This window comes from Argopecten irradians, chromosome 7 (assembly GCF_041381155.1).
Source record: "Argopecten irradians isolate NY chromosome 7, Ai_NY, whole genome shotgun sequence".
NCBI lineage: Eukaryota > Metazoa > Mollusca > Bivalvia > Pectinida > Pectinidae > Argopecten > Argopecten irradians.
Window position 1 is genome coordinate 44,814,257 of NC_091140.1, and position 16,555 is coordinate 44,830,811.

Here is a 16,555-nt window from a genome sequence, read left to right on the forward strand (position 1 = left end):
GGATAAAACTTCAAAAATCTTCTTCTGAAATTCTGGAAATGGTAGAATCAAATACTTTTCATAAATAGAAAGGTCTTAAGGTCCTTTACAAAAATTGTGAATTATATGACCCTGGGGTCTCACGTTTCCCCCCTGGGGAGGGGGTCAAGTTTACTATAGTTTATATAGGGAATACACATTTATGAGCATTTTTTGCTCAATTTTCATAGGAAATGAGTCAAACTTGGTTAGAATTATCAGCCTGAGATAGCATTTTAATATCATATCCACATTGGTCCTGGCCGACCCCCTGGGGCAGAGGGGCGGGGCTAAAAAAGGGGCAAATAGGCTAAAACTACAAAAATCTTCTAAAATTCTGGATATCGTAGAATCAAATAATAATAGATGGAAAGGTCTTAAGGTGTTTTATAAAAATTGTGAATTATAAGACCTTGGGTTCTCACGTTTCCCCCTGGGGAGGGGTCAAGTTTACTTTAGTTTATATAGGAAAAACATTTTTGTGAACATTATTTGCCCAATTTTCGTAGGAAATTAGTCAACTTGATAAGAATTATTAGCCTAAGATATAGCATTTTAACATCCATATCCGTCCTCGATGACCCCCTGGGGGACCAGAGGGGCAGGACCAAACAGGGTGAAAATGATTAAAATTTCAAAAGATACCTCTAAGTTCACAGGTTTGATGGAAGCAAATACTCTTCATAGTCTAAAAAGTCAAATTTATAAATCACTGACCAACTTCAAGGCCCAGCATATAGTGTTTATATGTCTTTAATTTGTTTCATTATATATTCTAACTCAGGTGACCGTTAAGGCCCATGGGCCTCTTGTTTAATTTCTTAAACGTCCCAGAGGGCTTATTGGGTCGAATACGGTATATCATATAAGTGCGACATTATAATCAAATAAATAGATCTACATTTTTTTTCCAAATTTACTCAAAATAACCTTATTGCTGAAATGTGATTAGTCATATAATTACAATAATAATAAGTAGTTAGTAATTAGTAACCTTCATTAAAACATGGCCTACATGACTCGACCTATTTCTAGGCTCTGTCTCACTGACTAAAGTCAGTGTTCTGTCATTCAAACTGGTTTCTGAAGATCAAAATCTTACTGACCTAAAGCATTTCACCTTAACATTTAAATATCTTACACTATATACCATGTTTGATCCAATAAGTGCCCCCGTCCGTATCTACACCTCTCTCTGTTTTTTGAGACCTCAATTTTACTTGTGTTGATTTAAAAACTGTGAAAGTTTCTCTATTTAATTTCTTTTATAAATTGATTAAAGCTTACATTATTCCTGGTGCAATTATTTTGTGCTCAAATCTGGTCCTATTAAGTGTCCCTTCAGTTTCTTTTTAACTGCCCTGGGCGCTTTTTGGGTGGAATACGATAACTAATTTATAGAGAAAAAGCCATTTGATTTAGATTTGATTTACAATGTAGATATATAAGATAGAGTACTACATATCCTTACTCTCAGTTTATTTAAACTAAAGATTGTGAATTTAACAAAATATTATTGTAGATCATTATCTGTCTTTGTGGATATGTTTTGTTATCATAACCAAGATTATAGGCCTATGTGCACGATATATGTCTGAGTGATATTTTAGCATGGTCTATATATATATATATTCATATATGAAGCAGTCATCCTATGTTAAACTGGAATAGAATGTTTGTGTTGGCAACAGATTGCACAATATTTACATCATGTCTTACCAAGCTCTAGGTAAATATCAACATTTTTTTATCAATTTTGTATCTTTGTTGAAATAAATATAAATAATAATAATAATTTTTCTATATCTACGTTTCCACTTTTGTCACCAAGATTATTGGCTTTGGACTCATTTTGATGATCATTTTCATTATTAAGATATCTATATAACTCATTCATCCCTGAAGACACATTTAGGCTCTTCTAATTAGGAGGGCCGGTGAGCTTATGTCATGGCACGGCGTCCGTCGTCTGTCCGTCTGTTCGTCGTCCGTCCGTCCTTCAACATTTAATTTAAATCGCTACTAGTCATAGAGTTCCGCATGGATTGTGACCAAATTTGGCCACAAACATCCTTGTGGGATGAGGAACAGAACTTGTATAAATTTTGGCTCTGACCCCCCGGGGGCAGGAGGGGCGGGGCCCAATAGGGGAAATAGAGGTAAATCCTATAAATCGCTACTTGTCCTAGAGTTCTACATGGATTGTAACCAAATTTAGCCACTAACATCCTTGGGAGAAGGGGAACAGAACTAGTAAAATTTTGGCTCTGACCCCCTGGGGGCAGGAGGGGCGGGGCCCAATAGGGGAAATAGAGGTAAATCCTATAAATCGCTACTAGTCATAGAGTTCTACATGGATTGTAACCAAATTTAGCCACTAACATCCTTGGGGGAAGGGGAACAGAACTAGTATAAATTTTGGCTCTGACCCCTGGGGGCAGGAGGGGCGGGACCCAATAGGGATAATAGAGGTAAATCCTTTAAATCACTACTTGTCCTAGAGTTCAGCATGGATTGTAACCAAAATTAGCCACAAACATCCTTGGAGGAAGGGGAACAGAACTTGTATAAATTTTGGCTCTGGTCCGCCGGGGGCAGTAGGGTGGGGCCCAATAAGGGAAACAGAGGTAAATTCTTTAAATCGCTAATAGTCATAGAGTTCTGAATGGAATGTAACCAAATTTGGCCACAAACATCCTTGGGGGAAGGGGAACAGAACTCATATAAATCATGGCTCTGGTCTCCCATTACCATACAAGCATCTTGGGTTTTAAATAATAAATATGGATCAATATGTAAGAAAAATTCTTTAGATAAATCTAAAGTTAAAAGATGATTTTGATAAGATACATATAGTAAAGTTATGTGGCTGGTATATTTTATTGTTGGAATTAATTCATTAACCCCTGAAATTTCATAATGGACTAATCTAGTGTTTGATCTTGAAGAGTCTAAATGTGTCATCAGGGGTGAATGAGTTATCATCACAGACTGTAATGGCATTTACCAGAACATGACAGGTCCAGAAGAACGTCGTGAATGTTAGCGGTTCATCGAACATTAAGTGATCCTTATAGCCTCCATCTAGCCATCAGCGACGTATTCTAGCTGAGCGCAGCTTTCTCCCGCATTTGCAGACCCATAGAAACCTTAATGAAAACCAAATCACTATGAATGCAGAAAACATTTCATGCGGAAGTTTCATTGCATCATCAACTTCTTTACTTCAGACTCTGTCCTTTCGCTCCTGATGAATGCTGTTTTTAGTTCTATTTATAGGCCATTGATGGCCATAGCTGTTTGCTGTAGAATTAGAGTGAAATGGCGTTAAAACTGCTGCAAGATATTGTGCTTAGCTAAGTGTATTGATATACATGTAATAAGATGTTCTTCAGTTTGAGAAAGAAAAAAGAAAAAAAGAAAGCTAGAACAAAAAATACACTTTGGACACTCACTTGTTTAGCTCCACATGCATGATAAAGAAAAACTCTTAATAAATATATAGAATATATAATCTATATTGTTTCATAGTTTCACAATTATTGTTGAAGAAGTGATTTTAGAAAACAAAATATGATTAATTAATTATTAACTAAATTCAAACACACAAAATCTAATGGGATAAGAAAATGCTCAAGATGATATTTTAAATAGATGCACTTGTTTTTTTGAATTTTTTTTAAAGTATTGTTTCTTTTTAAGATTTTGATGAAGAATGGATAAGCTTTATACATTTATTGAATATGAAATAAATGATGATTTTCTAAATATCATTATACAATACACATTTTGAAAAAGCTATTATATCTATATATACAAATGCATTATAGTCTTCAGTAAAGTTGGGATACACGTTTTACATATAGATGGTTTATTGGCGAAATGATCTATCCGTTACTGCTGGACGTATAGCTAAAAATGATAACCATCCTGTAATGACCTATACTGTCCACTTTGCGATCGGTCATAATAAAACAGTACATCTGATGCGACTTAGGCACATCTCATCTTGCAATTCCAAGCTTCTTGTTGATCATGAATGACTAATAGCTTTGTTGATCAATCTCATTATACCTCTTGAATTTTCATGGTGAAAAGCTTATACCAGAACGTAGGCTGAAGAAGATGGCTGACTTGTAGTAGCGGGGAGACTGAAGTGGGGCCCCACCGAAGCTGTCTGGCAATATTTACATACATATTGCTACAATCTCCTCGCACTGGTTTCATAAGGATTCCTTTTTGAGAATAATTGTCACCAGAATACTTCAGGAACAAATGGGTGTATTTGCCATTTTACGGAAGCACAACATGTATGAATATTTCTATATAGCTTCCCAACACATATTCTATTTACACTCATTTCTATGTTTTCCCATTTAAATATTGAATAGTTTATTTTTGAGACAGCTTGGGAATTTCTAAAATGACAGTCTGAGGCAGAAAACAACGAACATGTAATGACTGCATGATAGAGACCTCAAGTTGATGTCAATCTGCAATAGTAAGCCAGAGCATAACATCTGGAATATGTCATTACTAATATAAAAGATGTTTTAGGAGAGAAGTTGTAAACAGCAGTTGGCACTAAGAGCATGAGAAAATATAACTGTTTGATTTGAATGGTATGTCCTATTGTCAGCCAAGGTCATTTATTTATAAGTATGCACAGGTATAAGAAATCGAAGCGGAGGAATATCAGAATACACAGGGAACATTTCTGAACACCAAGGAATGGTCAGATCCTGGTAACTGTGTGGGTTTTGACCTTAAGCCTAGTGATAATGTTTCGGAAGATTTAAGGAATTTGCTTTGTTGTCTGTGGAATGATAAAAAAGTGTTGCAGATAAATACAATATTAAATTTTCAGTTACAAGCTTATTATTATTCAGGTTTTCCATTAAATGTATAATACTGCACTCCACCAAATAAATGCCTCCATCCCTATCAGCAGCCCTCACTCTTATCGAGGTCTCAAATTCTAGGACTTAAATGAAATGAAGACTGAATAAAGGAAAATCGTTATGTTCTTTATTTTATTTTTTTCTGTAAACTGATTTATGGCAGTTACTTTTTCCAATAATTTCATGAAAAGCTAAACCAAGTTTGTGATTTTAAACACCCCTTTATTTTTTCTATTTTTTAAGCACCTAGGGCTTATTGAATCAAATATGGTACATTGATTGTATTAAAAATAACACTTCCATGAATTTCAACTGTGACCTTATATAAAACCACCAAAGTTGTAGTTTAATTACTCATATTGAATAAAAGTTTTTCATTATATGTACTGTCCTATTAAAGGTAGGTTTTAATTGTTAGTTTCATTTGCATATGAAAGATAAAGTTAATACTCACAGTGTAGGACAATAGGCTTATAACTTGAATTAAGGACACATTGTATGCCCGTTGTGATCAGGTACCAAGGTCATTGATTCATCACAGGTCACAAAAATTTGTGAAAATCAGCTGTGCAGATCGATTCACACACAAAAATTGTATATACCCCAATGAAATTGAAAAAGAAAAAAAAGTCCCAAGATTTTATTTATGTGACTGGATTTATTGCTGTATCTAAACTACTATAAATATTTGCATATGACTGTACTCATTACAAGAACAACCATAAAATTATGCAGATGGTATAAATTTGGAATTCATATATATGGTACCGTTCCAATATGGGACCTTCCCACGATAATGATTTGATAATTGTTTGTAGTAAGGACATACATACTGTGTCCTTGTCACATTGAACCACATGTAAGATAGTGTACACCTCCGACGCTGTGATGTGCTGGCCCTAATTTCTGTCACAGCGACGTCCCCAACGTTAGAACATTGACAGAAGTACCTAATATTGATTGGCCATAGATTGCGGTGATCGGTTTCCTCATGACTGCGGCCATTCGGCAGCACATCCTTGTGAAATGGAGGAAGCTATGTTGCTCAGATCAGCCTTCGCTACAACCACTTGTGAAATGAGAAATTTCTTTATAGGATGTTAATTTCATCACAAAAACTGTTTATTTCACTTTTGTGGAGATAAATGAATTAATTATTTTGATGAATATTTTTGAATTTATCAAAATCATTAATGTGAAAATAATGATTGGTCTTGTTTATCTATATTGGACTTGATTTGGTGAAAAGTGCTTCACAATATTGCAGAGGACTGTCATTATTACAAATCAGTTAGGTTTTAACAATGTTTGGATTAAAAATGTCGCAATTCAACAGGAATATGTCAGAAAATAAATTTTATGTTTCAATATTTACTACCAAGTGAAAAGATAACTATTTGAAATAAAAATTGTGAATGTTCATCCTCTTGATTCTGAAGGATATCAACATATTGATTGTGATGAATTTTAAGTTGGAATCACATGTGCATTTATTCAGATAAAGGAAATTAAAAAATCTAGTGATTCTGGTTTTTTGCAGTCAGAAATTACAACGTTTTTATTTTGAGAATCCCATATGTGATTTCATAATGGTCTGAGTGTTTGACAAACAAAATTAACTTCCAAAACCAGGAAAATTTAATATGGAGTCAGCTGTCGAACAATATATACGTTCGATCCAGCATATTTGAATCTGGAGCTGATCCTACAAAGTATAATTCTGAGTATACAGGATATTAGATTCTGAAGCTAATGTGTTAGACGGTTATAGTGCTCATTGTTAAAATACACGGTTTGGATTGTCAAAGATGGAAAAATCCCACGGACCAATGTTTGCTCTCCAGGAAATGTACCATAAGTGTGTGGATAATTATGAGGACTTAAATGGTGAAGGTACAGTAATGATTTTAAAACAAATTATATATATATGCCACAGTGGGCTTTTGTATCTAAATCAAAATTAATGTCAATGACCTAAACTTGCATAAACTTTGCAATTTTGAATTCTGAATGCAATGGCATTCATATCAGAAGTTTGCATGAAAACTGTTTTTTCTCTGATTTTTTTCTGAAAACTCTGATTTTGAGGCCTCAACATTTATCTGAAAGGCTTCAAAGCTTAAGTTTTTTTTTGGAGTGACATGAAAACATTATAATTCTAAATTTGTGTACACAAGTTGCATATATGTATGACTTAAAAAGTAAAATTGAAAATCTTGTACGCATGCAGCTGTACATGAACATCTAAATAACACGCCAAGTGATCACAGATACCATATAACATAATTAAACCTTCTTTATTCGTTCTTTAGATCTAAAATATGTTTGGATATATATTCTATAAATAGGAATAAATGGTTGTACCATTTTACTTATGAATTCTGCTGTCAATAATAAAATATCATTATTAGCAAGGTGCAATTAACAGTGGACGGCAATTTTATATTATCGTAAAATGTGTTGGAAAGTTCAATTGCTAAATGATAATATGTCAGAACTTGAACATTATCAGATTTCCCTATCTCACATTACTGCCTATTCTTTCGTTATATATGTACAGCAGAATATGTAGATATTGAAATGACCAATGAGGCTGATATAACAGCCCCTATTAGGCCCTTATTATATGTGATTACAGGGATCAGTTATTGATTGGTCAATAGATTAAGGGCTGTAGTTACAGTAGGCTGTCAGCTGTTCATGACTGGTACAAGGCTAATTGGTGTAGCATTAACAAGCAGTAATTTTACTGTTATCAGTAACTTGTATTAACTTTGTGTGCCTATGGTATACTGGGAAATGGGTTGAGTAATCATTTATGATGTGTGTATCATTGTACCTGAGCTAGCATAATGTACATCTACTCTCAATGTTATATGATTGTGTGATTTAACTCCTCTAAATGAGGCCTCTGTTTTATTATATTAGATATCAGACAATAATGTAACTACTCCTCCATCATTCAACCTTTCCTCCTCCAGTTACTCACCGAAATCTCCTCCTCTTCCACGTTCTCATCCTGCTGCTTTTCCTCCTCCTAATCCTCCCCAATCTCCACCCTCTCCTCTTCCACCTACTCCTGCTCCCATCCCCCTCTCCAATCTCCCCAATCTCCACCCTCTCCACTTACACCTACTCCTGCTCCCATCCCCCTCTCCAATCTCCCCAATCTCCACCCTCTCCTCTTACACCTACTCCTGCTCCCATCCCCCTCTCCAATCTCCCCAATCTCCACCCTCTCCTCTTACACCTACTCCTGCTCCCATCCCCCTCTCCAATCTCCCCAATCTCCACCCTCTCCTCTCCACCTACTCCTGCTCCCATCCCCCTCTCCAATCTCCCCAATCTCCACCCTCTCCTCTTCCACCTACTCCTGCCCCCATCCCCCTCTCCTATCTCCCCAATCTCAACCCTCTCCTCTTACACCTACTCCTGCTCCCATCTCCATCTCCAATCTCCCCAATCTCCACCCTCTCCAGTTACACCTACTCCTGCTCCCATCCCCCTCCCAATCTCCCCAATCTCAACCCTCTCCTCTTACACCTACTCCTGCTCCCATCCCCCTCTCCAATCTCCCTAATCTCAACCCTCTCATCTTACACCTACTCCTGCTCCCATTTCCCTCTCCAATCTCCCCAATCTCCACCCTCTCCTCTTCCACCTACTCCTGCTCCCATCCCCCTCTCCAATCTCCCCAATCTCCACCCTCTCCTCTTACACCTATTCCTGCTCCCATCCCCCTCTCCAATCTCCCCAATCTCAACCCTCTCCTTTTACACCTACTCCTGCTCCCATCCCCCTCTCCTATCTCCCCAATCTCCACCCTCTCCTCTTACACCTACTCCTGCTCCCATCCCCCTCTCCGATCTCCCCAATCTCCACCCTCTCCTCTTCCACCTACTCCTGCTCCCATCCCCCTCTCCAATCTCCCCAATCTCCACTCTCCTCTTACACCTACTCCTGCTCCCATCCCCTCTCCAATCTCCCCAATCTCCACCCTTCTCCTCTTACACCTACTTCCTGCTCCCATCCCCCTCTCCAATCTCCCCATTTCCACCCTCTCCTCTTCCACCTACTCCTGCTCCCATCCCCCTCTCCAATCTCCCCAATCTCCACCCTCTCCTCTTACACCTACTCCTGCTCCCATCCCCCTCTCCAATCTCACCAATCTCCACCCTCTCCTCTTACACCTACTCCTGCTCCCATCCCCCTCTCCAATCTCCCCAATCTCCAGTCTCTCTCCTCTTCCACCTACTCCTGCTCCCATCCCCCTCTCCAATCTCCCCAATCTCCACCCTCTCCTCTTACACCTACTCCTGCTCCCATCCCCCTCTCCAATCTCCCCAATCTCCACCCTCTCCTCTTCCACCTACTCCTGCTCCCATCCCCCTCTCCAATCTCCCCAATCTCCACCCTCTCCTCTTACACCTACTCCTGCTCCCATCCCCCTCTCCAATCTCCCCAATCTCCACCCTCTCCTCTTACACCTACTCCTGCTCCCATCCCCCTCTCCAATCTCCCCAATCTCCACCCTCTCCTCTTACACCTACTCCTGCTCCCATCCCCCTCTCCAATCTCCCCAATCTCCACCCTCTCCTCTTACACCTACTCCTGCTCCCATCCCCCTCTCCTATCTCCCCAATCTCCACCCTCTCCTCTTCCACCTACTCCTGCTCCCATCCCCCTCTCCAATCTCCCCAATCTCAACCCTCTCCTCTTCCACCTACTCCTGCTCCCATCCCCCTCTCCAATCTCCCCAATCTCCACCCTCTCCTCTTACACCTACTCCTGCTCCCATCCCCCTCCAATCTCCCCAATCTCCAGTCTCTCCTCTTCCACCTACTCCTGCTCCCATCCCCCTCTCCAATCTCCCCAATCTCCAGTCTCTCCTCTTCCACCTACTCCTGCTCCCATCCCCCTCTCCAATCTCCCCAATCTCCACCATCTCCTCTTCCACCTACTCCTGCTCCCATCCCCCTCTCCAATCTCCCCAATCTCCACCCTCTCCTCTTACACCTACTCCTGCTCCCATCCCCCTCTCCAATCTCACCAATCTCCACCCTCTCCTCTTACACCTACTCCTGCTCCCATCCCCCTCTCCAATCTCACCAATCGCCACCCTCTCCTCTTCCACCTACTCCTGCTCCCATCCCCCTCTCCAATCTCCCCAATCTCCACCCTCTCCTCTTACACCTACTCCTGCTCCCATCCCCCTCTCCAATCTCCCCAATCTCCACCCTCTCCACTTCCACCTACTCCTGCTCCCATCCCCCTCTCCAATCTCACCAATCTCCACCATCTCCTCTTCCACCTACTCCTGCTCCCATCCCCCTCTCCAATCTCACCAATCTCCACCCTCTCCTCTTACACCTACTCCTGCTCCCATCCCCCTCTCCAATCTCACCAATCTCAACCCTCTTCACTTCCACCTACTCCTGCTCCCATCCCCCTCTTTAATCTCCCCAATCTCACCCTCTCCTCTTCCATCTACTCCTGCTCCCATCCCCCTCTCCAATCTCCCCAATCTCAACCCTCTCCTCATCCACCTACTCCTGCTCTCGTCCCCCTCTCTAATCTCACAAATCTCCATCCTCTCCTCTTACACCTACTCCTGCTCCCATCCCCCTCTCCAATCTCCTCAATCTCAACCTTCTCCTCTTCCACTTACTCCTGCTCCCATCCCCCTCTCCAATCTCCCCAATCTCAACCCTCTCCTCTTACACCTACTCCTGCTCCCATCCCCCTCTCCAATCTCCCCAATCTCAACCCTCTCCTCTTCCACCTTCTCCTGATCCCATCCCTCTCTCCAATCTCCCCAAATTTCACCCTCTCCTCTTACACCTACCCCTGCTCCCTTCCTGTCTCCAATCTCCCAAATCTCTACTCTCCTCTTACACCTACTCCTGCTCCCATCCCCCTCTCCAATCTCCCCAATCTCCACCCTCTCCTCTTCCAACTACTCCTGCTCCCATCCCCCTCTCCAATCTCCCCAATCTCAACCCTCTCCACTTCCACCTACTCCTGCTCCCATCCCCCTCTCCAATCTCCCCAATCTCCACCCTCTCCTCTTCCACCTACTCCTGCTCCCATCCCCCTCTCCGATCTCCCCAATCTCAACCCTCTCCTCTTACACCTACCCCTGCTCCCATCCCCCTCTCCAATCTCCCCAATCTCCACCCTCTCCTCTTCCAACTACTCCTGCTCCCATCCCCCTCTCCAATCTCCCCAATCTCAACCCTCTCCACTTCCACCTACTCCTACTCCCATCCACCTCTCCAATCTCCCCAATCTCCACCCTCTCCTCTTCCACCTACTCCTGCTCCCATCCCCCTCTCCGATCTCCCCAATCTCAACCCTCTCCTCTTACACCTACTCCTGCTCCCATCCCCCTCTCCAATCTCCCCAATCTCAACCCTCTCCTCTTACACCTACTCCTGCTCCCATCCCCCTCTCCAATCTCCCCAATCTCCAGTCTCTCCTCTTACACCTACTCCTGCTCCCATCCCCCTCTCCAATCTCCCCAATCTCCACCCTCTCCTCTTCCACCTACTCCTGCTCCCATCCCCCTCTCCAATCTCCCCAATCTCAACCTGCTCCTCTTACCCACCTACTATTGCTCCCGTCCCCCTCTCCAATCTCTCCAATCTCCACGCCTCTCCTCTTACATACCTTATCTGTACTCCTCCTGCTTCTCTCACTCTCCTCTCTCCTTCACATGCCCTCCTCTTCCACCTACTACTCTCCTCCACCTGCACCTACTCTCACTCCTCAGAATCAGTCCTCCTCTTCCTCCTCCTCCTCACTCTTCCACCTTCATCTACTCGTTCTCCTTCTCCTCTCCTCCCTTCTCGCTCTCCCTCTCACTCCTCCAGCACTCTCTCCTCCTGCTGCTCTTTCCTACAATTTAAAAAAGGATGTGACAAAAAAAAAACCTACCTCACCTCCTCCTCCTTTACCACCTGTACCTGCTCCTCCTCTCCCCTGTACTCCCCCTCCTCTTCTTCCTCCTCCTCAATTTTCACCATCTCCTCCTTCATCATCTTCTATCCTCCTTCTCATCCTCATTATCTGTATACCCTTTTTCCTCCTTACTTTCATGTGGAAATCAGTTGTGTCAGGAAAAATGTAGGTTTGCATCAGTTTGTTACTTCAGCACCTGATGTAGAAATGATTTTTACGTATTACTAACTCATTTTATAATTCTATAAACTCTTGATATTAAACTTCACAGTGTTAAATAAAATTATGGATATATCTATTCAAATTGGCACAATATGTGATAAAATAACCTTAGTATGGGTACTACTTTATATTAAGGCCATTTGAAGTTATTGTTTGTTTCTGCTTATGGACAAATTCAATAATCAATGAACTATTTACTATGTAATTGGTGCCTGAGGAATGTTGGTTTCCAAGTCTCGTTATCGCTATCACATCATTTAAATCTTTAGATTATTGTACAATTTTATAGCTAGTACAAATCCTATTCACATTATCAGGTTGATCGATAGTCTCTCTGTAGGAATTTTCTGGTCCAATCTCATAGCAACGTTATTGGGTCACATTGAACATAGACTTTGCTCTTGTTGGTGATTGGTCACTATGTTGTGGTAAAGCCTGTTGTCTTTCACCTAGCAGACTAAGGTTCGATTCCCTGCAAGGACATCAAAAGGTCAAGGGTCACCAGTCCGATCACATGAGTCCCCTCAAGATTTCAGGATTTATATGAGTTAGCTATAGCTCGATCTACATTTTGTGTATCAACTTTTCGTGATCATAGCAACAACTCTCAGAAATAATTGCCTATACACTATTTATAGCCCACGATGAACCTGTGATTCTAGGTTGTCAATCATCAAGAAAGTTCACTATAGCCATCCACCTCTTGGTTTTGGTGGCCAAATAATCAAGAAAATTTCAAAGATACTATAGGTTTACCACTAGTCTTCTACCTTTTAAACAGGTTTGGGTTGCTTGAGTTTTATTAGTTTAAGGTCCTATTAACAGTCAGGGTCATGTAAGGACGTACCAGGTTTGTTGGTGGAGGAAAGCCAGAGTACCAGGAGAAAAACCACTGACCAGTGGTCAGTATCTTGCAACTGCCTCTCATGGGATTCAAACTGGCGACCCATATGTGGAATATGTTGAGACATCTTAAACACTCTGTCACTGTGCGTGGCCCCTAACCTGTAAAGCTTTAGGATACCAAATTGTCAAGAAAGTGTCTTTACGTTTGAAGACCATTATCGATGGCAATGATCACAGGCAATAGATTATCCTACTACTAGTTCTCTATTCAGAAGAATTTTGATGTCTTTATCAGTATGGTCAAGGTGGTGTTTGACATCCTTTAAACATTTCAATTAATAACAGTCTTGGCAATCAAGTGATCAAGGTATAATGCAGACATTTATCCTAATTTATACATCATTGGTATTCCACCTTTTGACTTTTGGTCATTGGTTTGGAAGAGTCCAAATGTGTCTTTGGAGGTCACATTTTCCAGGCCTCCCTCCTCCAAAACATAAATTGTCACTTCCTAAAGTAAAGATAACTGTGACTATATAAGTCACAATACACATTTGTCACTTCCTAAAGTAAAGATAACTGTGACTATATAAGTCACAATACACATTTGTCACTTCCTAAAGTAAAGATAACTGTGAAGTCACAATACACATTTGAATGGTTAAGATGAACAGAACAATTGTAAACTTTATATGTCTTGGAACAAGATGACAAAGTACGCCCAACATCTTGCTGAAACACTAATGATCAGGAAGGTGTATATGTAAGTGCAAGTTGTCTGGACGGTCATTTTAATATGAATGATTATTTAGCATTTATCAACACTCCTGAATAAAAGAAGAAATGTTTAAGTTCTTTGAGACAGGTGGCAATGTACAATCTATCGATTGTAGGTATTTATAACGAATAAATCAATGGATTTACGAGACCTGTTAAGTGGATTTGTGGTGTTGGAGGAAATAGCTATAAGAGTGACTGCTTGTACGACTCACAACTTGATAAAATAAATGCATTATAATGTCCACATTCTGTAAGATATGTGTAAAGGCTGTGAAATGGAGCGAAATATTTCTGGTATTGGGCTATAACTCATTCTACCATGTTACTATATGTTCAATACAATGAAATAGACCTGTCAAAAGGCCTAAGACTTTACCTGTATTAATTGATAGATCTTATTGATCTCTATGATAAATGTAAAACATTATTTTATAATGATTATGGAAACTTAAGTACAGTCAAACCTGTCTATGAACTCCACCTAAGGGACAAAAAAAAGTGGTCTTTATTCCATCTTTGCATACTACAGAGTTAGCTCCCTTGTGGGTAGATATCCATTGTGACATCATTATTTTATGAGTGAAACTAACGTCATTTTCCTAGAAAAAACATGACATTAAAGTCCCAAACACCTGATGTCACCATCAATACCTACCCACAAGGGCAGATAACTGTTATATGCAAATACAGAATACACATACCAAATAGTCTGAAACTGGCTATTTGGGCCCATGAAAGAGGTAGAATTAAACAGGTGACCATTACAGGTGGTTGTTAAAATAGTTTTTCCTTATTCACTGTAATCTGTCTAAACTGGCAAAATATACAATTTTTCACATTTTCTTTCTAAAGAAAAAAAAATCCTATATTATAAACTACTAGTAAACCCATTGACATGAATGGAAAACTGGAGAACTGTAGGGGTTTTCTCGTCAGTACTTCATTTTTTGGCACATTTGTCTGGTTTGCTTCATAGAATATAAAAATCAAGTTTAAAAATTCATGGAATTAAAATTAGATTTAAAAAAATACATGTAATGGAAATGAAGAGAAGTTTAAAAAATAATGCAAAAAAAAAAATCATGTATTTAAATGGATATAAGAATAAGTAAAAAAAAAAATGAAAGACTTTGATTTGATCATGATTTTTGATGGAAATCAAATGCAAAAGAACAGAAAATAATTGCCATGCAAATTTCTAAAACAAACTGCAATTGCTTGATTGTCGCACAGACAATTGCATCAAAGCAGAGATGCTGGAAAAGACCTAAAGATATGGTCGACCGATAAGGCCAGATAGATTGGATAGGGTTGTTAAAACAGGAGGAGAATCTGTACAGGACTGGTACTGTCACATAAACTCGGCCACCAGCAGATCTTTATCTTCCTATTTAAGTCTAGTCAACCTTACCACTGATAAAGATAAAAATCATACTTGTTGGTGTTGTGTAAAATTTTCTGTTTCAGTGATGATTTTTAATTGTCCAGACCATCAGAAAATCTGAATTCATTATCGTGTTTAGTGAGTGAAGTATCTGTTTTAATCTCCAGTATTATAAAGTTTAACCTGTTTACAAAGAACCCCCAAGAGAAAAGAGGTCAAGTGGTCTTTATGCACAGATCAAAGTGTTTTATAAATGGCCATTTGAGACCTTGTGTTGCAGTTGGTCTTTATACAGAGGTAGTCGCTGAGTCAGGTTTTACTATAATTAGATTATAACTATAAAAATGATGAACAAAAATCACTGATGTTGTAAGTGTTGTGTAAAAGTTGCTGATTCTCTAATGAGTGCCTAATTATAGTCCAGACTGTCAGAAAATCTCATGAATAAATCAATATGTTTCTCCTCTATATAGCAGAGTAAGATATGTCATAAATACAACAATCTATTACCCAAAACAAGTATGTGTGTTGCTTAACATAGTAAAATTCTGTTTATAATCAGTTTGTTTTGTAATATTATGATTATAAAACACAATCCCCACCCCCTCAAAAAAAAAAAAAAAATAAATAAATAAAAAAAATAAGGGGAGATAATGATACATCAAGGGAGGTAATAATCAGGGGAGATAATTACATAAAGTTTACCAGAATTGCTTCTTTAAATTGCCAATAATAACCAAATATGTATTATAAAGAGTTCATTCTGATTTCCATATCTTTAAGAATTCATTTCTATGCCATCATATATACTTGATTTTTCAATGACAGAATTTTCAGTTATTTATATATTTATGATGCTGACTATTTTCCACCATTTACTGGTTATTTCACTTGCATGGATTAAGAATTAGATTCTCAAGTTTTCAGTATACTAGATATTCATCGGATTTCATTGAAGCAATATGTTTGGGTTTTAGAATGCTGTACATATGTGTTTTTTAGGTTCCTCTAACCTTATGGACACATTGGAAGATCTACCTCCGGGTATCGGCCAGTATGATGATTTCCACACCATTGACTGGCTACGGGACATTGCTAGGGACCGCATGCGGCACCGCCATATCATGAAGAAGAAGCAGGAAGGATGCTTAGAAAAATTGAAGAGCGCTCACGATGCCTGGTCAGGCTGGGTCTGTGTTTTACTTGTGGGAGTGGCTGCAGGTAGGTCATGGTCAAAATGAAATTTTCTACAAAAAAAATTAATTAAAAAGTCAGGATTTCGAACTCGGACTTTGTTTCCAGCTATCATTTTAGAGTGAAAGACATTAAATTAAATTTTTTTTTAAAATCCTCCCGACCGACCGACCCTATTTTTTTTGCCAATGTAACCCTAAACAGATATATATATATTTTTTTTTTTTGGCCTTATATATATAATATTACA

The 16,555-nt window shown here is 39.5% G+C and overlaps 1 protein-coding gene across 1 annotated transcript in view; it reads left to right on the forward strand.

The window, feature by feature from the left end:
- LOC138328585 (H(+)/Cl(-) exchange transporter 4-like) overlaps positions 1–16,555 on the forward strand; it is a 68,626-nt gene that overhangs the window by 18,754 nt on the left and 33,317 nt on the right. The window contains 1 exon segment of the mRNA XM_069275461.1: positions 16,114–16,332. Coding sequence (XP_069131562.1) covers positions 16,114–16,332 — 219 coding nt within the window.